Raw genomic sequence first — 23091 nt, 5'->3', positions numbered from 1 at the left:
CGGACACGGCCGGCGCTGGTATTGCTTATTTTTGGGTCACCAGTTCTTACACATTGAAGATGGTGTTAGTCCCAAACATCATCTGTTGGTTCTCTGTGTAATTACAGCTGGCCTGGCAATAACGGAGTAGCAACCGTGGGCGGTCAATCATGATCATGATCATGATCGGATTCAAATTTTGTTAAAAACCTTATTTCACTTAAGAATACTTACTGAATACTGAAGAATTCTGAAGCATACTTCATATTATCTTATCAGCATGGTTCTATGGTATTGAGCTAACTTAAAATCAGAAAATGAATGCATAGATTTTATTTTTTATGTAGTGGGACACTCATTCATATATCCACATCTGCTAGGCTAGGAAAATCCTCTGCACCTTTCTAAAATGCAAAAGGATACGTATTTCAGATTTTGTTTCAGAAATGTGATTTCAAAGTTTTTACGAAAGCAGTTTGCCAGATAAGAAATAATAATTTTTCCTTTCTCATACAAAAAGTTATCATTTCCTTCCAAATTCGACCTTTTTATAGGAGGCTCGGAGACCCACAGTCTTATATACAATCAGCTCGACGAACTGCTATTAGGAGAGGAAAATTAGTTTGACACTCATTGTTATAAGAGACCGAGGAATGCTCTGCATCTCCGTGAGCGCCACGGGAAAGGAATCGTTGGTTAGTTGAAAAGGTAATTCAAGTGAAGCCACCTTGGTAAGCGACTAAATATTTATTGTAAACGAAGTTATTTTGAAAACTCAAAGACAAAACTCGTGTTTCAAATCAATCCAACGCAAAATCTATGTGCTTCGTTTAATTACCTCCTATAACACGATCGATTCTGTACTAAATAATTTTGTGTTGTTCGATGCAGACATTATTTTAGCTGGATTAGCTGCAGGAGCGTGACTATAGCAGCAACACGATCGATATTGTGCAAATAGTCAAAAACTATCACATAGCCATATAGCCATTTATCAACCCAGAGACTGAGAAAGCCATATCCTTGTAAGCAAGAAAGTGAAGTGAAGAAATCGGCCTTTAATAAGAAAGAGGTGCTCTAAAAATACTTCACAAGGGCCCTAGAAATCCACTCCACGGCTTTGCCTCTTTGACAAAGTCATACTGATCTGATTACATTTACACTATTAAGCCTGACGTCTTAAATATTGAGTCAGATCACTTTTGAAATAACGAGATAGAATAGGTTAAGATACTTTTCGTTGTCTGTTGGACATTTCCAACAAAACACTGTCCAGAGACATTTTATAGAAGAAAACTAAATACGTAAGTCGACTCAGAATGGGGCTATGTAACCAGCGTTAATAGAAAAGTTTATATAACACTAGCTGACCCGGCGAACTTTGTCTTGCCAAAAATTGATAAATTTTCTGATACAATTTTTTGCGTCCACAATTTCTTCAGAATTATCTCTCATTTTTTACAACTTTGTTTAATATATATAGATGATCAAAATATTAAAATTCCATGCAAATTGTAAGAAAAACCATTTCATTCATGATCAAAATATTAAAATTCCATGCAAATTGTAAGAAAAACCATTTTATCGAAAAGATTGAGTTTTGATTTTCAAAGCATTTCCGTTTTTCCTCGTAAAGTGAAGAAGAAAACGAATATAAATTAGCAAAAATTGGGCTATCTATTCCTGTGTGATGCGCGGTCGTACAAATGCCAACTTTGTTTTATATACATAAAGAAGAAGAAGAAAAAGAAGAATAAGAAGAAGAAAAAGAAGAAGAAGAAGAAGAAAAAGAAGAAGAAGAAGAGAAGATGATCTTAATTTTAAAATTCCATGCAAAATGTACGAAAAACCATTTCATCGAAAAGATTAAGTTTTGATTTTAAAAGCATTCCAATTTCATCATAACGTTTTTCCTCGTAAAAAGAAGAAGAAACCGAATATAAATTAGCAAAAATTGGGCTGTCTATTCCTGTGTGATGCGCGGTCGTACAAATGCCAACTTTGTTTTATATATATAGAAAGAAGATTAAGTTTTTTAAATGTTTGATAAAACACGACCGTACTAGGCAGTATGGTTTAATTTTGAATTTGTTTCGAAATTCCGCGAAATTCCGTTTAATTCCGTTAAAAGCTAGTTTTTTTAGCGAATTTTATGTAATTTTACGAAACGAAACGAAATCAGATTTTTCGAAATACCGCATATGCTCAATCGGCATCTTACGAGTTCAAAGAAATCCTAGCTTCTAGAAAGAGATAAATCTAGGCCCATACGTTTTTTTGTCGTTTTTGAGCTATGCTTTGCATTGCACTATGGTCCAGGATACATTTTTACGCGGAAAGATGCATTTTACGCCAAAACTATATTTTTTAGAAAAAATTGTTCGAAATAGTAAGGCCATCATTATGGTGCTATCAAAAAATAGGGTGGCCTATCATATAAAAAAATAGATTTTTTTTTAATTTCTAGGAATACTGACATGTTATGTTCAACAAAGTTGTAGCGCAGCTTCTTTCGCTAAATTTAGCTAAAAATGCTTTTTCTGTAGCTCTTGAGTTGGCATTCGTCTTCGGATGACTTTTAGAGCTAAAAAAATGCAACTTTTGATGGGTAAATTTGCCCAATATCTTTTTCCGATAAAAAGTTATAATCATTTCTCTGTCAAAATTACATTTTTTTTAAAGTTGATATCTCCGGTTATGGCAGACCAAAAGAATATGTTTACTCGGCATTTGAAAGAGCAATTCATATTCTTTATTATGTCAAACAATTGGAGATATGTTATTTTTTTATCTTAAGTTTTACCAATTTTACTAAAATCATGTTTTTTCAAGTAAATTGATATACCTGAACAATGGAAGAAGATACAGACGATATTCTTATAGCAAAACACGCGTTTTGAAATGCCCCAAAAGTCTTCAGAAGGTGACATTCGTGAAAAATGAAAAATAAAAAATCTACAACTTTAACACTTTTCATAAGTTTTATCTTATCACCGTATTGCCAGATTAACGAGAAAAGATGCGTTTTTGGCCTGAAATATACTTTTAAGCAAAAAAACTTGTTCTAAAAAGTTGCTCTGGATACTTAAGCCCTTATTATAGAGTTATCGAAAAATAAGGTGATTTTACGATAATTTTATTTTTTTTTATTTTCGGGATAGTGACATAAAATGTTCTTCAAAATTGTAGCGCAGCTTTTTCCAATCAACTTTGATATATAAACTTCAATCAACTTTGCTTTTATGTACCTCTTAAGCTAACTTGTTTGAAGCAATTTTAGTTACACAGTTACAATATTTATGATCTGCTCATTTCATTTTTAATTTTTCAAGAATGTCACCTTCTGAAGACTTTCGGGGCTTTTTAAAAAGCGTGTTTTTTATTAGAACATCGTCTGTATCTTCTTCCGTTGCCGAGTTATATCAATTTACTTGGAAAAACATGATTTCAGTAAAATTGGTAAAACTTGAGATACAAAAATAACATATCTTCAATTTTTTGACATAATGAAGAATATAAATTGCTCTTTCAAATGCCGTGTAAACATATTTGTTTGGTCTGCTCCAACCGGAGATATCAACCTAAGAATAAAAAATGTAATTTTAACAGAAAAACGATTATAACTTTTGATCGAAAAAGATATTGAACATATGTACCCATCAAAAATTGTATTTTTTAGCTCTAAAAGTCACCCAAAGACGATTTTTTTGAGAAATCTAAAACAAAAAAAGTAGATCAAAAATACTGTTTTTTAGGTACACCCTAATCCAATTAGGTAAAATTGCTCTAAATCAGCCAACTTAAGAGCTACAGAAAAAGCTTTTTTAGCAAAATTTATTGGAATAAGCTGCGCTACAACTTTGTAGAACATAACATGTCAGAATTCCGAGAAATAAAAAAACATTTTCTAATTTTTTTATATGATGGCCCCAATTTTGTAGAGCAACAGTTTTTTTTTCTAAAAAATAGAGTTTTGGCGTAAAATGCATCTTTTCGCGTAAAACTGTATCCTGGACCATAGTGCATTGTCAGCTACGTTTTTCTGATGTCTAATCAAACTAAATATGATTATCTTCACAAGCACCGATGGAGAATCTGATCGGAAATACCTTGAAAAATACAAACCCAAATCACTTCAGGGTTTGGGCCTGAGCACATTCATTGTTGTAAATATTCATAGCTCTAGCTCTAGCCAAAATTATGCCACCAGACGGCTTGCTTACTTTTGGTCATTTCGCCAATAGTTGTGCACCATCTCTTGTTTAACCCATCAAATGTCTCGAGCGCAATGGAATTAATATTTATTTATTTCTCAGACTAAGGCCGGATTGGACTATGCAGTGAATAAAAGTCTTCTTCACTCAACTCTGCCCTCGGAATTCTGACTACGTACAAATCAGCATAGTGTATCAGCATAGGGCTATAGGATAAAAATTGAAACGAACAAAACGACGAAAGAACAAATTTGGAAATTTTTTATTGATTAAGACAAAAAATAATTTGAATGGTATGTTGAGAATATACTTCTGAACTAGAATTTTGAATCTAAAGGCACGGAAGGATTTTTAAGGTCTTAAGGATTTTGCTCTGAAAAACTTAGTAGCTCCGTTGTAGGAGGCATAGAAGGCCCCTTAAATCGGCTGGTAAGCCTTCTTTCAAGAGGCTCGAAAGCCTCATTTTAACAGATTCGGAAGCCTTTCAAGAGATTCTAAAGCCTCCTTTCAAGAGGATCGAAAACCTTCTTTCAAGACGTTCTAAAGCCTTATTTCAAGAGGCTCGGAAGCACCCTTTCAAAAGGTTCGAAAGACATCTTTCACGAGATTCTAAAGTCACCTTTGGAGAGGCTTGGAAGCCTTCTTTCAAGAGGCTTAGAAGCACCCTTTCAAGAAGGTCGAAAGCCTTCTTCCAAGAGGTTCTAAAGCCTCCTTTCAACAGGCTCGGGAGCCTTCTTTCGAGAGGCTCGGAAGCCTTCTTTCAAGAAGTTCTAAAGCCTCCTCTCAAGAGATTCCTTTCAAGAGTATCCTTTCAAGAGGCTCGGAAACATCCTTTCAAGAGGGTCGAGGGCCATCTTTCAAAAGGTTCTAAAGCCTTCTTTCAAGAGACTTGATGCATAAACTTAATTTGAATTGGAAAGTTTCACCAAATAACGAAAATTTCAAACAACTTTGGATAGAGACCATGTGAATTATGTAATGCCATACATACCGTTAGTTTTCAGGTCCGTTTTGACGTAGGACTACGCCTGTCTTTTCTATATTGGGGTACACTTTGCAATTGCGAAAATCGCAGACCGTCACGAAAATATGATAGACTTTGAACATTAATATCTCAGCCGTTCCTCGGTTTATTTCCAATATTGTTTGACCATTCGATCAAGAATGAGTTTCCGTGATGAAGGCCACGTCATCTCTCTCTCGTCGAGGAAACCAGCCAACTCAATGATTTTGCCCTCAAGTGAGCAAACGTTCCAATTGACCAGACCCACTCTAGCAGCCATTTTCAATGACGAACATGCCCAGAGTGAAAATCTTGTCGAAACGTGTTTTGCCAGTTAGGTGAAAATCGGAATGGGCTCATTGTCCTGACGACGGAATCCAGGGAGAGGAAGTGGGGGCCATTCACTGGTGGATGAAGCGTGTGGTGTTGAAGCTTGAATCGTTGCTGCAGCAGCCGCCAGCCGTTTGTGAGGTTGAAAAGATGGAAGCATTTTTATCGCATGTTGGGGAACCGGGATGGCCGGAAAGTTTCACTGGCCGATATCGACGGTGTAAGTTATAACGCCGACCAGCTTCAGGTCCTTCCATGTGTTCCATCTGTCGCGATATCTTCTTGTCTTGTCGTGACGAGCGACTTTGTGCACGGCTACTGACTTCAGGCTGCAGCTCTTGAGTTCCACAATGACTAACTACATGTCATGGATCCCGCGTAGCAAAGCTTTGAGCGGCTATTCATACTTGTGGACCTCGAAGAACTCCACGACAGATTGATGATGGTCCTTGTTTGCCGGCATCACTTTCACGCCCTCGTTGCAGAGCCGAAAAGTACATTTCAGCCCTTTAGCGATCAACTGGCGACTTTTCAGGTGCAAATCCAGCGGTTCGCTCTTCACAAACACAACCGCTCTGGATGCACCTGTACAGCTGCGATTGCTGCTTCTTACGCTTTTTCATGCCCTTTCGTTAGGGACACTCCTCACGGAATTCAAATCCAAAAGTACTCGCGTTTTCAAGGGCATACCACTTAATACGGAAGCAACGCACAACTGTCATTTTCATTACTTCAGCTTTGCTGCGTCACAGCATGTGTGAAATAATAAACATGACAGATGTGCATTGCTTACGTATTGAGTAGTGTGCCCTTGAAACGCGAGTGCTTTTCAATTTGGATTCCGTAAGGAGTGTCGTAAATCATTATGAGTGCACATCACATTTACACCCATATCAGATCATAAAGGGGCGGGGCTAACGGGCTTACTTTATTGAATACAAGAAAGTTGCTTGCCGGCGCGCGCGAGCCATTTTGATCGGAATTCCGCAGAGAGCGGTCGAACAAGATTTCACATAAAGCGGACGCAGCGGAGCGGACTCAGCAGCTCTGGTAGAGGTTTCATTGGAAAACCAACGCAATGGTGATGGCGTCTGTAGCGATCCCTAGTGGCCATCGAACAATAATAGCATGAAGTGAAATACCAACGCAAGGTTCCGACAAGCGTTTGGTTTCAGTTAGTTAATGGAAAGGCGCATGGGGGAAAGATAATTGGTTCTTCTCAGGACCAGCATTTTCTGCAGACAGTGTGGTAGAGAGTGGTAGCTTGGTTGCTGTAAGTGATTCCATCCATTCAAACAAATTTATTGCATCATCCATTCCAGCGTTGGCAAAGGAAACGGCACGATTTGACATTTGGCCCATATATTTTATGTCAAATTTGCCGTTTCCGTCGCCGTTTTGCTGGCATTGCGTTTAGGCCTTAACTTTCTGTGGTCGTCAAACGATTATGTTTTGAACTTTCAAGAAAATTTACACCCAATATACTTTTTACACGGTTGGTATCCCTAGCAGCACAATTCACGTTGATTTGGTTGCAATGACTCATATATGACCAAATTTGGTCATATATGAGTATCGCATCAACTGATTTACATACATGTGTGTTGCTCCGGGATTCTTTAATATTCCGGTTAACACGAGCTTTCACAGCTTTTTGAATACCACCTGAATTTTCTTTGATTTTTTGTGAATTTTTTCATGGGGTTAAATCATAGTTTCATCATAGACAAACAGACATAACACATTGAACATTTACTAATCAAATTCATCGTCGTACAAACACTAACGACATCTGTTGTTTTCACTAAATTAGGTAAACCGCGAGCCAGATGGCGGTAGTGAGCAAACGTCATACTCGAGCAAAACCGATGCGCACGCCACGAGTGATCGATTGGCTAACTAATGATTATTCGAATTGGCCAGTAAATTAGTGAACGATGAGAATTTGCGAGTGTTATGTCTATTTGTCTGTGGTTTCATTAACGCTAAAGGTCTTAATCGACTAAAACCTACCCGTGCAAAAAAAAGAACTGGATATATCGATTTCGACTGCTTATTTCTCCTTTATTTGGGACATTTTTGAGGATGGTATCTTCTAGGATGGTGATGTCCTCCACCAAAAGCCAGTCGAGTGACTCCAGCGGTGATGCGGTCGATGAGTCATGTTAATTCCACGTTTGAAAACTCAAAGTCCATCCAACTAGGAGCAGCTATTCGATTTCTTGATTCAGTTGACCTCCGAGCAGTTTGTTCAATGTTAATAAAGATACACAAATTATTATGGCAAATACCATCCATTTCGAATAGCTACGTAGTCCTACGTCACCTTTACGTACAACCCGTTTGGGCTGCACCTTTGAGTTTTTCATATAACTAATTAGTTACGCTTATTCTCATGATGGAAATTAAAACAGGGGGTATCTCAATTAATGCAAAAGTTAGAAGGAGTACCGAGAACCGCTGAGGTAAGGGAATTAGTTACCAAAATTTTAAAATTTGATAATCAGATATAAATATCTGTCTATATTATTACTTTTTTGATTCATAAACATCGTTTTTTATTTTATATTTTTTTTATGCTCCCTCTTTTTGTTTTCTTTTCTTTCCATTTCAGTTTGAAGCCAAAGATCGAAGAACATCATGAGTATTCTATCCTCGTTTACAGTATCTGGCTCATCAATGACTTTACGCCGCATGAGTCTTTAGTTTTAAGTTTTGTTCCGTTTTCGTTTTTGAAAAGATGAAAAGTTTGTGTACCTCTTTGAGAATCACAAAGAATTCACTCAAAGGAGTTTTCTCTCGTCCAAATTGTTTGTAAAAAAATAAAATAATTTAATTTGATGTCCGAACATATTTGACTTTGCTGGAAACCGTTCATCTGACACATAAATGCCTCATTTGTAATCAATAGACTCAGTTGGTGTTCATTAGATACGATATTTCTGTAATGTTCCCTTCTATAATGAAAAATTCAGGATGTTGGATGTTGTATAAATATTTTTTATTTTACATAATCAATTAAAAATTATAAATAATTATTTGTCCTAAATATTTTATGTGGTTTATGTACTTTTGGTTTCTTGGAGGTAGTTCAATAGTTCTTTGGATGGCCAATTTGGCCTGGAATATATTTTTTGAAAATAATTGACTATTTTATGGAAAAACGCCACAGAGTATGTTGATGAAAATACAAACCTAAGCGCTAGAACGGATTATCAGCGGAGCTCACTGGTTGATCCTTTTTTTCTTAAAAAAAAATACAACTTCACCTTAGCTTAGAAAACTTTCATTTTATCAGTTTAATTTGAAAATGCTTTAAGCCCAAAATTACTCAAAATTACAAAACAAAATAAACTTTAACGTTGTAATCTTTTTCAATTGAAGAACCCTGATTCATGAATAAAAAAAATCTTCTCACATTGCCTCTGCTCAACAAGTATGTGAATTTCGCCAGAACAATGGCCGGATAAAGTTAATAACACTGCCATCAACGCAGAGGTAAAATATTTACACAAGCCATGTATTTTACCAGCTTCCCCAGCATAAGCCAATATTTGAGCATACTCCTGCAGAACTCAATTTATATGACGCAGTGCTGAGCAACCAGCAAAAGGCTGACTACAACGACCGACTGACTACTGTTCCATGGAAGCGTTGATACAAAACGCCAATATTTATATAAAACATTAACGTTTTCATCATCATTTCTGTCGATACCTTGCGGGCTTAATAATGATAAACTGAAGCGCTTTTACAAGCCGTGCAAACTGGATATTGGTTGCAACAAAACCGAATCCCTTTTCTGCTAAAGTGAAATTGAACCGGATTTTATGCTCGAGAAAACGAAAAATCTTTCAACTTCATCAATAACCTCAAGCACATTGTATTAGCAGTGTCATAGTTTGTTTTACGTAGCAATCGAAAGTAAACAGTTCTGAAAATAGGAAAAGCTACCAATTTTGTGCATGAGATGAGTCAAAAATAGCCTCCCCATCGTTAATGTTTCTGAAAGAAAAGACGCACAAATTTGTCATTTGTCTAAGAACTTCCAGCACCCCCGCTAAGCAACTCAAATAGGAAGTTTAATCTATACTCAGTCATAAGAAAATTTGATTCCGCCACTCTCTATCATCTTTTCCCAACAATTTCTCATTTCCAGGTAAAACCCTCAGAAACGAACGCTCGGCATTCTTCGATTTCGCGACAACCCCTTCGACGCACCCGGCAGCGGCCGCCGCCTACTGCTATCGCCTGTCAACGCCACCCCAGCTGGTGAAACGCGAACCAAGCGACGGTAAGCTCCTCACGAGAAAAGTAAACATTGTGCGATTTTCCACGTTTTTTTATTATTTTCCGCTCTTCCTCCGGAAACGCAACACAAAATTGACTGCCAAATTGAGAAGTCGAAAATTCCCACACTCGCCACCTCTCGCCAGAACCTATTGAGTAATCTGAAATCAAAATTGCCGCATAATTTAATTTTACACCCTCTGGGAAACTGCGTGGAAAAGCGGGAAACATCCTGTATCGAATTGTCTAGCGTTTACCGACGGTATACGGTTGCCTCTGGCATCCGTCGGATTGATGCTCGCCGAAGAAATATGTTTCTTTTCTTCGCTGACACAATCGGGGCATACCCGAGCGAAGGATGATGATGAACTTTGTAATAAAAGTGATACCATTAGATTTAAAAAAAAATGGATAATAATTGTGATATCTAGACACATTTAAGATACGGAATGATTCCTTCCCAAATATAAAATTTTATTTTTTTACAAAGTAATCAAAGTCAGACATTTCCAATAGAGGCTGGAAAATCACAAATCGATTGTTTGTCGTATCGTTTGTAGACCAATGAACAGAATTTGATTCTATATCGTTCCATTCCTGCTCTTGGGTCGGAAACCTCCTTCCACTTGTTGTATGTGCAAAGCCCTTGCAATAGCACTGCCACTTGTCACTTCTGCAGTGTTGTTGGCTTTTGTGGTGAAATCCAATACACTCACCCCTCTTGTTGGTTTTCTGCTTTGCTGTTATAGAAGAAAATTTTCCCCCCCCATACCCAAGCAAGAAAAAGGTCGCCCGAAAATGACAAATTCAATTTCGATTAATGAAAATAAAATTGTCACCGTTGTCATCGCTGGTGTACCTACCTACATTCTGCGTGCGGTTCACCGGAAAAGTCGTCATCTTGTCACATGGTTCGCCATACCGTTTCAAGTGCAGGGGAATTTAATATTCATTCGACGTACAGCGGCCAATTTTGAATATTTTATCCGCGAAAGCCGCGGATGATTTTCTTTTTTGGTGGTAGATATCAATGACTTGATCTGATTGGCGGTGGATTAGCGAGTATTGAAAAACAACAATCGAATACTTAACGAATAAATCAGGTTTGGCGCTCCATCAGAATTTTTAAATATTTGCAGGAGAAATATCGACCATATAAGAAGGAAAAAATAATACTCAGGCAACTGTAACAGTGGTTTGTTATCATCTCACTCATTGAGATATGGCTGATCTACTTAAAACCTCTAACAAGATATTTACATAGAGAAAAAAAATTGGGGTCATAAAATGCAAATAATGAATAGATTTTAATTATCTTCAAAAATGTTAAATAAAATTATACTATTGGTAATATGGTTTTATGAAAATTTTATTATGTCGAACAATTTGCAAACTATGTTTCATTTACATTAATAAAAATCCACACATTTATATTGCCAAAAATCTAAAGAAATTTTCAAATAAATTTTATGTATGCGTACCACCCACTAATTAGTTGATAAGGGTTATGTGTGCTTCCACATATACTTACTTGATACTTGATGGGCTACAGCTCTTCGATGAACCTACGCCGAATGGAGTATCCTTCTCCACTGGACTCGATCCTGGGCCAATCGCCTCCAGTCGCCCTGAACATTGAGCGCCCTCAGGTCCTCTTCAACTGCAAAAAGCCATCGTGTACGTGTGGCCTTCCACGAAGCCTGCGGCCTCTTCCGGGTTCTCTGCAAAATATTATCTGCGCTTGGCTTTCTTCCAGCATACGAACAACATGACCAGCCCACCGTAGTCTGCCGTGTTGAATAAGCAATACTATCCAGCCCTTTATACACCTGGTACAAGTCGTATGCGACACCGCCAGATACCGTTCTCCTGTTTACCGCCGAGTATTGTCGCAGCACCTTACGCTCAAACACTCTGAAAGCTCTCGATCAGCCTCCTTTAACGTCCATGTCTCATGGCCGTATAAAGCCACCGGAAGAATCAGAGTAGTATACAGCGCGAGTTTTGTTTTCATTTGCAGACTACGGGACTTAAGCTGGTTACGAAGTCCGTAATAAGCCCTATTTGCAGCTGCAATACGCCTTTTCAGTAACATCATTATCGCACATCACTAATGTTCCTAGATACACAAATTTTTCTACCACTTCGAACTTTTCACCATCCAGCACCATTTCACTGCCACCACTACTAATGAACCCACGTTCATAGCTAGCGACCATATACTTCGTTTTGCTGGTATTGATCGTGAGTCCAACCCTCGCTGTCTCCCTCTTAAAAGGCACAAAAGCATCTTCCATGGCACGGCGATCAATTCCGATAGTATCGATATCGTCCGCAATGACCCAGGAGCATATGCGATTTTTGTGATACTGGTACCAGCTTCTTTGCACACCACCTCTCCTTACCGCTCCCTCGAGCGCTATATTGAACAGTAGATTCGAGTGCATCACCCAGCTTTAATCCATCTAAGGGTAACAAATGACGTCGATATTTCATCCGCAACCTTACACTTGATTTCGATCCGTCCAACGTTATACGAATCAGCCGTATCAGTTTCGCCGGAAAAACCATGTTCAAGGATAATTTCCATAATTCATTCCGTTTCACTGAATCGTATGCCGCCTTGAAAACAATAAACAGATGATGTGTCTGCAAGTTGTACTCCCGGAATTGATCAAGGATTTATCTCAGGGTAAACATTTGATCCGTTGTTGATCGGCCCTCACGAAAACGAAAAATTAAGGAGGGTTATTCCTCGATAATTGGCGCACTCCAGTCTGTGCCCTTTCTTAAATAGAGGGCAAATGAGGCCGTCCAATAGCTAGCGGGCATTTCCTCGTCTTCCCATATTTTCGACATAATATGGTGCAGAACTTCATAAAAGCTGCTCACTGCCAAGCTGAGAAGTTCAGCTGGGAGCTGGTCCTTCCCGCAGTCTTATTGTTTTTTCAGCTCTTTAACAGCTTTTTAACCTCATCTAGTGTAGGTGACTCCACAGCTTGTCCATCGTCGCTAATATTTATTCTGTTCACCGATGCACCGTCACTTCCACTATTCAACAAAGTCTCGAAGTGTTGCTTCCACCTGGCAGCCACTTCGGTTTTATCTGTCAGCAAATTCCCTTGTTGGTGGATGCACATGACGGGAGATGGCGCTGTCCGCACGCCATTGACAGACTCATGAAACCTCCGCATATCGTTCTGCTCCATTTTTTCCTGCTCCTCACTAATAACTTGTTCTTCATATTCTTTCTTCTTCCTGCGGTGGATTTGTTTTCAGCTCCTCTTGCTTCTTTGTACCGATCTCTATTCGATCAGGGTACCCAAACTCAACATCCGGCATCTGGCAACGTTCTTCTCGTCTGTCACTCTCTCACACTCCACATCGAACCAACCTGTCCTGGGTCGCCTCTGTGCAGTGCCTACCACTTCGTGCTGTTGTGCTCACCGCTCCATGGATCGACTCCATTAGATCATTGATGTTGCCGCTAACGTTGATTGCACTTATCCGTTCGTCGAGCTTCTGGCGGTACTCAGCCGATACTCCTTCCGCCGACAATCGCTGGATATTGTAACGCATCGTTCATCAGATCTTTCGTTCGATACAGTTGACAACCGTGATCGAATTTTTATTAACAACGAGGTAGTGATCAGAGTCAATGATCGGACCTCTCTGAATGTCCGCACATCGATAACATCCGAGAAATGGCGCCCATCCACCCAGAACATGGTCTATCTGGTTGCAAGTTTCACCATTTGGGTGTCTCCAGGTGTGCTTTCGGTTTGTTCTTTCGTGCAAAGTAGGTGCTACTGATGGCCATCCCTCTGGCAGCAGCAAAATTTACTAGCCGTAGGCCGTTGTCATTGGTAACGGAATGAAGGCTCTCCCTACCGATTATGGGACGAAAAAGGCCTATCTACCGACCTGAGCGTTAGCTTCCACATATATGGTATGCAAATTTACATAGCCATTATATGGGAAATGCTATAGTCAAAATTAATGTGTGCGACACTTAAATAACATGATTGGATTTTAGTCAGTGTATGTTTTTTTTCTATTTTAATTAGACACTCCATGAGCAAATGTGCTATAATTCGATATTAACACATGACAGCAAATTATTCAACAAAAAAAATATTTTCAAGGTTCCTATGATCGGCCCTTCGAACAGCATTCCAAGGGTTTTGTGTTCCTCATCTCGATATAGGGCACTACACGCGTGGATTGTTAGTGAAAATTCTTCTAAGTCTTGACATTTACTGCAGGCCATGGCCTCGTTGCCAAGCCATGATTTGGACTTTTTCTTTAAGATATTTTTATGGTACTTGCTTCAGAGTTGCGTATGAACCCTCCTTCAGGGAACAGTGTTGTAAAATGTCATTTGCATTCGTTAGTATTATTGTCCCAGAACTTTTTTCAGAAGGTGGCCATCAATTCCTGAGGTATGACGAACTTATAGCGCTTAAATGTGCCTACAGCTTTGGCCTAACAAGACATTGCTGTAAATATGTCATCTGGGGCGTGGGAGGCAAAATGTCATTCAAATGACATTGTGACATTTTGGAGAGTTTTCCTACTTCCAGCCTCAGATGTTATATTTCGAGCAATGTACCCTTGGACAAAAATATAGCCCTACTCAAGTGTTATAAGTACATCTGAAATTATGGAACAAAATTGGCTTCTAAAAAAAGTTATGAACAAATTAGTCAAATGACATGCAGATGACATTCTACAAGCCTGTTCAGGAGTTTCCTCGGAAATTCCTTCAGATTTTTTAAGGATGCTCCTTAAGCAGTTACTTTGAAAATGCTTTCTCAAATTCCTGGGGAAATTGATCCTGAAATTTATTTGTAAATTTTTCCACAAATTCCTTCCAAAAAATCCTTCCTTCCGGCTTCCGTGAGAATGTTGCTTATGAACTTACCTCGGACAAATTTAGTACAATGTTTTATTACCAGGTTGGCTCAGAAATTTTTAAAGTAATTCTTCCGGAAAATCCTCAGGAAGTTTCTTCAAAAAAGTCTCCAGGAATTAAATATAAAACTTATCCTTCATAAAGTTTTCCAGTAATTTATTTGAAATTTTTTTTTGGACAATACTCCTGGCTTTTCTTCGGAAATTTCTTCAATATCCTCATCAGAAATATCTCCAAATGATATATTTTTTTCCCATAGGAATTACCAGGGAAATTTCTCTAGGAATTCTTTCAGCAGTTCCTCAAGGAGTTACTTGATAAATTTCTCTAAAAAATCCGTTAGATACTCTACCAGGAACTATTTTCAAAAATTATTTCAAAAATTCATCTAGAAATATCTCCAGGGATTCCTTCGGAAAACCCCTTAGATGTTCTTTATTGACATACCTCAGGGATTGCCTCTGAAATTCATCCAAGAGTCCTTTCGGAAGGTCCTCAGGAATTTACAGGAATTATTTTTTCAAAAATTACGTCGGACTTTCTCCAAAAATTCCTTCGCAATTTCTTACGGGAATTTCTTTGAAAATTCTCAGATGTTGCTTATAGACTTCCCCAGGAAATGCCTCGGAAATTCCTTTAGGAATTCTTTCGGAAATTCTTCATGGATTTACTTCGGGAGTTACTTACTGCATCGGAATGCTTCAAGAAAATTTTTTAGAAATTCCTTAAGGCACTCCTTTGGAAATACCCACTAGAGTTCCTTAGGAAACTTATCCATGGGTTCCATCCAAACGTCTTCCACCAATTCTTTTGAACATTCCCCTAGGCATTTCTTCAATAACTTCATCAGAAATTTCTCCAAATAGTTATTATTTACTTACTTTAGGAATTGCCACGGACATTACTCTAGAAATTCTTTTAGAAGTACCTTGTAACATTAGGAATTATTTGAACATTACGAGAGAGATGCTTTGAATTGTTTTGTTTTGAATTAAAGATTGTATCAAATCACTGCTCGAAGGAACTTCATAAAAATTTTATTATCGGCCTTTTCCCTTAACTTTTTTTTAACTCTGAGTCAGTAGCAAGATCGTCGTTGACTAAAACAAACTACAAAAGACGGAGTCTCGAATTGCAAAATTATAAGTGCTTGAAAGCAAAAACTATTTTAATTTCTGCAGGGGATATAATCATCTCTTTAAAAGCACACCTTCTGGTGCATAAGTTTAGAAAGTATGCAATGGATGAATTTTCCCGGCATATGGAAAGGAAGAACGATTCCTTTTTCCAAATACTCAATTTGCTCGGCATAACACAAGAGAGAACATGTATGGCTCTTGTTCTCAATGTATAAATTCAGTTCAAGGAAAGGGAAGATATCCCAAGTAACATTTTAAGTTTTATTCCGCTCTAAGAATGGTTTTCAAGATCAATTTATAAGATCTAACAATAAAACGGAGTAATACACGGCAACCTTCTGATGACCACTAAAGAGTAAGATATTGCCAAGTGACCCTCTCCAGATAACCACTATAAACCTATTATAAGAGCATTTAGAAACCCTTTATAAACAACCCACAAAAAAGGGAACCTGGCTGAGGCAGCTGTCAAAATGTTGCTTTAAAAAAAGAGAAACAAATCTTTGCAGAAAAATAATAACAAAATGGATTGTTGATGAAAATTATGATGATGACAATAAAATAATATTTTATTTCAGGCCGTTTTTTTTTTCGTTTCAGTACCACTGAAAGGAAGTGCGCTTCCGATTTTATGATCAAATGTTGTGAAAAAAATAAGGTTGAACACCACGCGCCGGCCATATAACGTAGTTCAAGGAAATAAATCGAAAATATTGTTTACCACAACATCTAGGATGTCCACTAAATCGATTAAATTATTTTTGCCCAAACTATGAATTAATAAAATTATTTATCGGAAAAGTATGATAAGCGGTGAAAAATTTTGTTAAATCATGCAGCTCGGTGATATATTTCACTGACTGCGAAATGCTTTTCCGTTTTCAATATGGCCATCATGGAATTTGATCAGAAAAGTTTTGCTTGTATAGAACACCGTCGTAAACTCTTCGCAATACAAACATTCTTATGGGGGTAATTCATTTGACCACATTATGACCAAAAATTGTAGCTTCCCAAGTAACAATCTCAATGCTTCGAAGATTTATGCTAGTTTTATAGAGGTTTTATTACGGCATGTAGAAATGCTTAAAGTTTTATTTTGGTTTTATTCAGTTGTCATTTAATTAGATCCGCAAGAGTACTTGAGAACTACGTTTTGAGTTCCAATATAAAACCACAGCTCTTTAAGTTTTATAATGCTCCTGTGATCCTCCTCAGAGCTAAAAAATGGAACTGACATAAAGCCAGCAGATAAGTTATATGTTGGTTTTGATCATGACTTATAAAAGCTGCCAAGCTTCGTAGAGTCCTGTATAAAACCCACATTAAACCTTTACTCCAGAAGAAGACCTGCATAGGAATACGAAGCTTGAAACTACTACTATGGATAGAAACCAAATTTTCAGCACAATTTGTTTGATCCACGGAAGTTTTTTCATTTCGCTTTCAGTCGAAAAAGAAAACATTAGCAGTTTTTTCTATGTCGGGAATTATGTAGGGAACTGTTCCGATCTCCATCTGCTCACTCACTGAAAATACATTCATCTTATCGGGAAGTAAAAAGAAATACGGCACCAATTTCTTCGCTTCTTTTGTCAACATGCAAACTCCTGCTGAAAAAAAATCACAAATCAAATACCTTTCCATTGCACTGCTTTCAATGGGATGAACATCGGAGCCATGAGTTGAAATCCAGGAGCAGTTCCCTTATATATTTAAGTCGTTGAAAAAACTGTTCAAACAGCATTTGCTCATGAGGGGTATGAAAATATGTATTTAATCCATACATGCTTTGCCAATTTAACACGAGTAAAACACTTTTATGGTACAAAATATACCATTTAACAATTGCCACTATATGCTTTTTGATTGAAATACTTATTTTTAAAAGTACTTGCATTCGATGCCGAGGGCAGAAAAAGTTTGTTTATGATTTTTTTATATCTGTCTACATTGTCATTGTTGTCATTATATATAAAACTACCAAGCTTTAGGTTTGACCAAGATAAACTTCTTGCTAGTCGTAACATGGTCTTGAAAAGGCCACGATAAAACTTCTAGGTGTTTGAAATGCCTTGAGATAGGGCCAGTTCAGGAGTGATGGTTATATAGAGGCATTTTATGCAATCAAAGTTTTATTCGAAAAAATGTCGCCGATATGAAAAAATAATGAATTTCATAATCGAAATATCATGCAAATTTCTGTTTCACCTTTACCGTGGTAAAATTGGACATCTAATAAATTTTAGGAACAATGCTTTGATTATTTGATCAACCAAAGTGGTTATTAATTGAAATTATTTTATAGTAATTAACTAAGGCAATTAATTAAACTTGAAAATTCTAAATAATAACAAATTAACGAAGCGCATTGTTAAAATACTGATTATTTATCATGGTTTCACCATGAAAAATCCCTGGCATGCCTTCAAACATGCATAGAACACTCAAAGACAGATATGAACTTTTATTGAACTGGCTGATATAATTCTTTTATTTTTGTTGTTGACATGTATCCACGTATTGCAGGAAGAAAAGCATATTTTTTTGGAGTACAAACAATAAACAAATAATCAACCTGAGAGTTGACAACTGTTTCATTATCGGCTTATTTGTTGTTGTATCATAGTCATGAAGTGGTTGTATCATGTTTAAATAGTTGGTTCTCAAAACCACCAAGTCTAGAAAGGAGGTTTTATATGTTGCATGTTTTTATGTGAGACTTGAGGTATATTATAAAACCGTTGGTTCTGAACTGGAACGCATATTAGGTTTTCATGATTGCAATAAAACTGGGCCAACTGGCTGTAACATGGTTTTATAGAAATCTACAGGAGGTTGTGGAAACTGCGAGGACTGCATGGATGGTACTGAGATTAGGTTTTGAAGAACGCTGTAAAACTCTGATACAACCTTAATTGTTACTTGGGTTTATTCGAGCGTTGAAAATTGGATTTATTACGCTCTTCATCACTACCATAGATCTGTTCATATGGTCAATAGGCATTTGACGTTTGAAGCATTTTCAGCAGACTATGGGAGGTTTATTGATAGCAATAAGAGCGCCAATAAAACTGAGCAATCAGCTTCGTGATTGCTGTCATAAGTCCGCAATAAGAATTAGATAAATCCAAGAAGCATGGAAATTGTTACTTGGGATAATTCCTTCTTTCAAAGGATCCATTTGCCCGGCAGAAGGCAAGAGAGAATAAGATTCATTTGTTCAATGAAGGCAATTTCTCGATTTCAGGCAAGAGAAGATATGAATTCTTCTTTCAAACAATGCATTTGCTCATCAGAAGGCAAAAGACGATATGGTTTCTTTTTCTAATTCAGGAATTTGCTCGGTTTGAGGCGAGGGAAGATATGATCCTTTCTGTTATAGGATGTCAGAATGTCCAGCAGAAGGCAAAAAATGTTCCTTCTTTCAATTCAAGCATTTGCTCCTTTAGAGGCAAGGGAAGATGAGATTCCTTCATTCATAGGCTGACAAAAGATGATATGGTTCGGTCATTCAAAGAATACATTTGCCCGGCTATGATCTTTTCTTTGACAGGATTCATCTTCTACGTTTAAGGCAATGAAAATATAATCCATTTTTCAAAAAGAATCCTTTTCAAAAATCATGCATTTCTCCCTTCTTTGATTTTTTTTATTTTAAAGCATGCATCAGTCCTGGCTAGGTAAATAATATATGGCCTAAAAGTACGCCTGGAGTTCCATAATACTATATACCAATAGAATCAGCTTTTCAAAGAGAAGTGATGTCTGCATGTATGAGGGTTTTGGGAGAGCGCGAAAATATGATTTCATTTTTTAAATACTTTTTATAACTCTCTCATACACGAACTCCTTTCCTAATAAAAGGGAGAAATTGACAAGTTTTTTGGCAAACCCTTATATGAAAAACCAAACTAGCCACCAATGCCAAATTAATTTAATGCAGAATTATCTTGCTGGTAGGTGTGTCAACATTTGAAATGTTTCCGTTTTTACAGGAAGCTTCTCTATTAATTTGCCACAACGTACAATCCTGTTTCCAGTCATCATTCATTACCCATATGGTGGAAACAACATAACTGAATACTTCGACATATCTTACTTATTAACCACACAGCTCCAATAACAATTATGTCAAATGACCTCATACCAAACGATCAAACGGCCGTTACGCCAACCGGCTATTATGCCAAACGACTTTTTGCCAAAAGGGGTACAATCATCACATCCATCGTTGCCTTATTCCGAGCAAATATCTACCTCCGAAGAAGAAAAAAAGAAGCACACTGCTATGAAATCTGGTTACAGTAACCAAATTCTGTCACATATAAAGCTACGGCAACTGACTTGGAACATGTGTGTTACTCGGGCCACCGTCCAGAAAGAAGCACAAAAATCATTGCTTTTCACTGGGATAACAAGTATTCCGATTGAGAGATAACAATTATAATTGCTTTATAGCCGGCTAATGCATTTCTACGAAAGTATTATGCCTGTGTAACATTATTTTCGACTGGAGTTATTTTCACCATTGCGACCTTATCCCTGCACCACTCAGATATGTCTTTTTTAATGTCTTTTTTTCAATTTCGGGAAAGTGTCATTTTTGGACAAATATCATTTCCGTTAAAAAGTTATTTTGAGAGAATGTTATTTCCTGAAAAATGCTATTTATGAGGAATTCAGGAAATTGGTTTCCGGGGAATTATACAACCTCAAAGAACTCGGGTGAACTAAAGATTAAGAAATTAAAATTATGCCTAACGTTCATTCAATTTCATTCAAGTTACACTAAATTGCTCGATAACTAAATAATATCCTTTCAATTAATTGCAACTCGGCCGCACGAAAATCATTTTTATTTGTTAAATATCTTGGCTGTGCACATGTTCCGAAATGGAAGAATTGATATGATATTTTTTGCAAATTTCATATCAATTTGTGCATTTCGAAACATGTGCTGTGCATGTGATCAGCCAAAATATCCTTTCTCCTACATTGGAAATTGGTCAAGGGATTCAGAAGTTAAATTGAATTGTTGATTTATTTATGGAAATTTTTTATTTTTTCCATTAGCATTTATCGATTTCTTTGTGGAAAAATTGCAAATTTTACTTTTAAAAGAGCTAATATTTTGGAAACAAATTTATCGTTTATGGAAACTTTACATTATTGAGGAAAAGAAATTATGAAAAATTTCTAATTTCAGGGGCAGTTTTTATTTTAGCTTATGTTTGCCCCTTGAGACGTAGTTAAAAGTTAAAATTGTTTCACAAGTGAAGCATAAAAACATTCTTTAACAATGTATCAAAATAGTCAACCCTTCAACAGTATCGAATGAGAAGGTACGGAACTCTCCTAAAAATCCGAACTTAATTTTCATTAGCATTATCACCCCTTATATGCTTACAAACAAACAAGCAAACATACCAAGTACCGAAGTAAGAGTTCCTCCATCACCCTAACGATTATCGCCTCATCATGAATGATGAACAACCTAAATATGAACCAAGCATAGCACAACATATTTCAGCAGCCGGTCAACATTTCGGAAGGGGTTAAATATCACCCCCGCCTACTGCGCTCTCGGTGAGGGGAGACGCCGAAACGGTGTGACGGATTAAGGGTTCACAATATCTCAATGCTCGCTTAGATTAGGAAAACAATAAGCCGCTGGCTGGGTAGGTTAGGGAAACAGGCAGCTAAAGCCGACCGTGAAATGAGGAACTAATTGTTCGCGTTTAATAATTGATATAAATGAAATGATGCTTTTAATTATGGTTTTGCAGGTCAGGTAGTGTGAGCTACTTGTTTAGGGTTTAAAGCGGCTAGGAAGGAAGAAAGCCGGAGAAAACTTTTCAGATTCTACATTTCTGTCGAAAAATCTACATGCTCAATGATTCTTTAATTTATTTCTATATTTCTATAAATGGATTCCTGCGTTTCATATGCTACTGTTTACTATAATAATACTTGTAGGTAGAGTAATTGTCCTATTGGGAAAGGTGGTACCTTTAATAGTTTCTATGCAGTTGTAATGGGTTCCATAAGGAAAAAGGAAAAGGTTCCATAAGGAAAAACATATAAGCAATTCATATAAGTGATTGGAAGCGTGCTTCGGCATTTTATTGTATTTGTATTGTATTATTATTATTCATTATTTATATTGTATTATTTAAAATTTCAAAGTTTAATCTACTATAGGATTTTTATTAATATTTTCTTTCATTTTTGGTACGTTGGTGGTATGTTAGTAAAAAATTCAAACGCAAACATTGTTTCGCTGCCTTTACCTTACCAACAATTCCCTGAGGAGTGCCATTTAGCTGCTAACGTTCCACCTTTATAGCTGCTGGCTGTTCACATTCAACTCTGATCTATTTCACTTTATCCTTCCTCGCTGTCTCTAACGATACGAAGTGGAATGTTTCACTTCACCAGCATTCACTCTCCGAATTTGTGGGCGGGAGGGGAGGCAGAATCCGATTACCTGTGTTACAGAACCATGGAACAATCCTCCAAATTTCGCAGGCTGTGATTCCAGGACTGGTTTCGGCTTATTGTTGAATAATACACCCGTAAATTAGCGACATTAATTATGCAATCGATGAGCAGACTTTTAGATATTCATGAAAGATTAATTCCATCCATCTATGCCAACTTGTAGCTTCATTTGTTACATAATGGAGCTTGGCCCTCCCCCAGCTCCCTTGTGGCTCCCTCCAGAATATTTAAAATGGAAATTCCAAAATAACTTATTTTCATTTAAGATAAAAAATTTCCCTTCCATAGATTTAAAATTTATCGGAATTATTATATCAATGACATGACTTCGATCCCAATGCGATCGCACTTTGGAAAATATTGATCTAAAGTGCGGCGTCACAAAAAACTTATGAGTTGACATTTAAATAGAACACCAAATTCCACAACAAACCAGAGCAACGCAGGGTACATTCTGCTATCTATCTATATAAAAATAAGTTTGCATTTTTGCATTTGAGGCATTATAACTCGCGAACGCCGCATCACTTTAGTTGGGTGTAACCTCTCTACAAAAAAGTTTACAAATTTGACAGGAAAGTTGAACAAATGTCGTAATACAATTTTTAGGGTGCATTGAGGAGACAACCCAGTACATCGCACAAGGAATGATCCTGAAACTGGGGCTGTCCAACGTTTGGCCCGCAGGCAAGATCTGACCCTCGGCTCCATTTTGTG

At 37.2% G+C, this 23091-nt stretch overlaps 1 protein-coding gene across 2 annotated transcripts in view; it reads left to right on the top strand.

Moving 5' to 3' along the window:
- LOC134218314 (ETV5-related protein Ets96B-like) overlaps positions 1-23091 on the top strand; it is a 70724-nt gene that overhangs the window by 39724 nt on the left and 7909 nt on the right. For both annotated transcript variants that reach the window (XM_062697255.1, XM_062697254.1), the window contains exon 4: positions 9686-9820. In XM_062697255.1, coding sequence (XP_062553239.1) covers positions 9686-9820 — 135 coding nt within the window. The remainder of the gene's footprint in view (positions 1-9685; positions 9821-23091) is intronic.

The sequence above is a fragment of the Armigeres subalbatus genome, chromosome 2 (genome assembly GCF_024139115.2).
Source record: "Armigeres subalbatus isolate Guangzhou_Male chromosome 2, GZ_Asu_2, whole genome shotgun sequence".
Classification (NCBI taxonomy): Eukaryota; Metazoa; Arthropoda; class Insecta; order Diptera; family Culicidae; genus Armigeres; species Armigeres subalbatus.
Note: the sequence above shows the minus strand (reverse complement) of the source record. Positions and strands in the feature narration are given on the sequence as shown.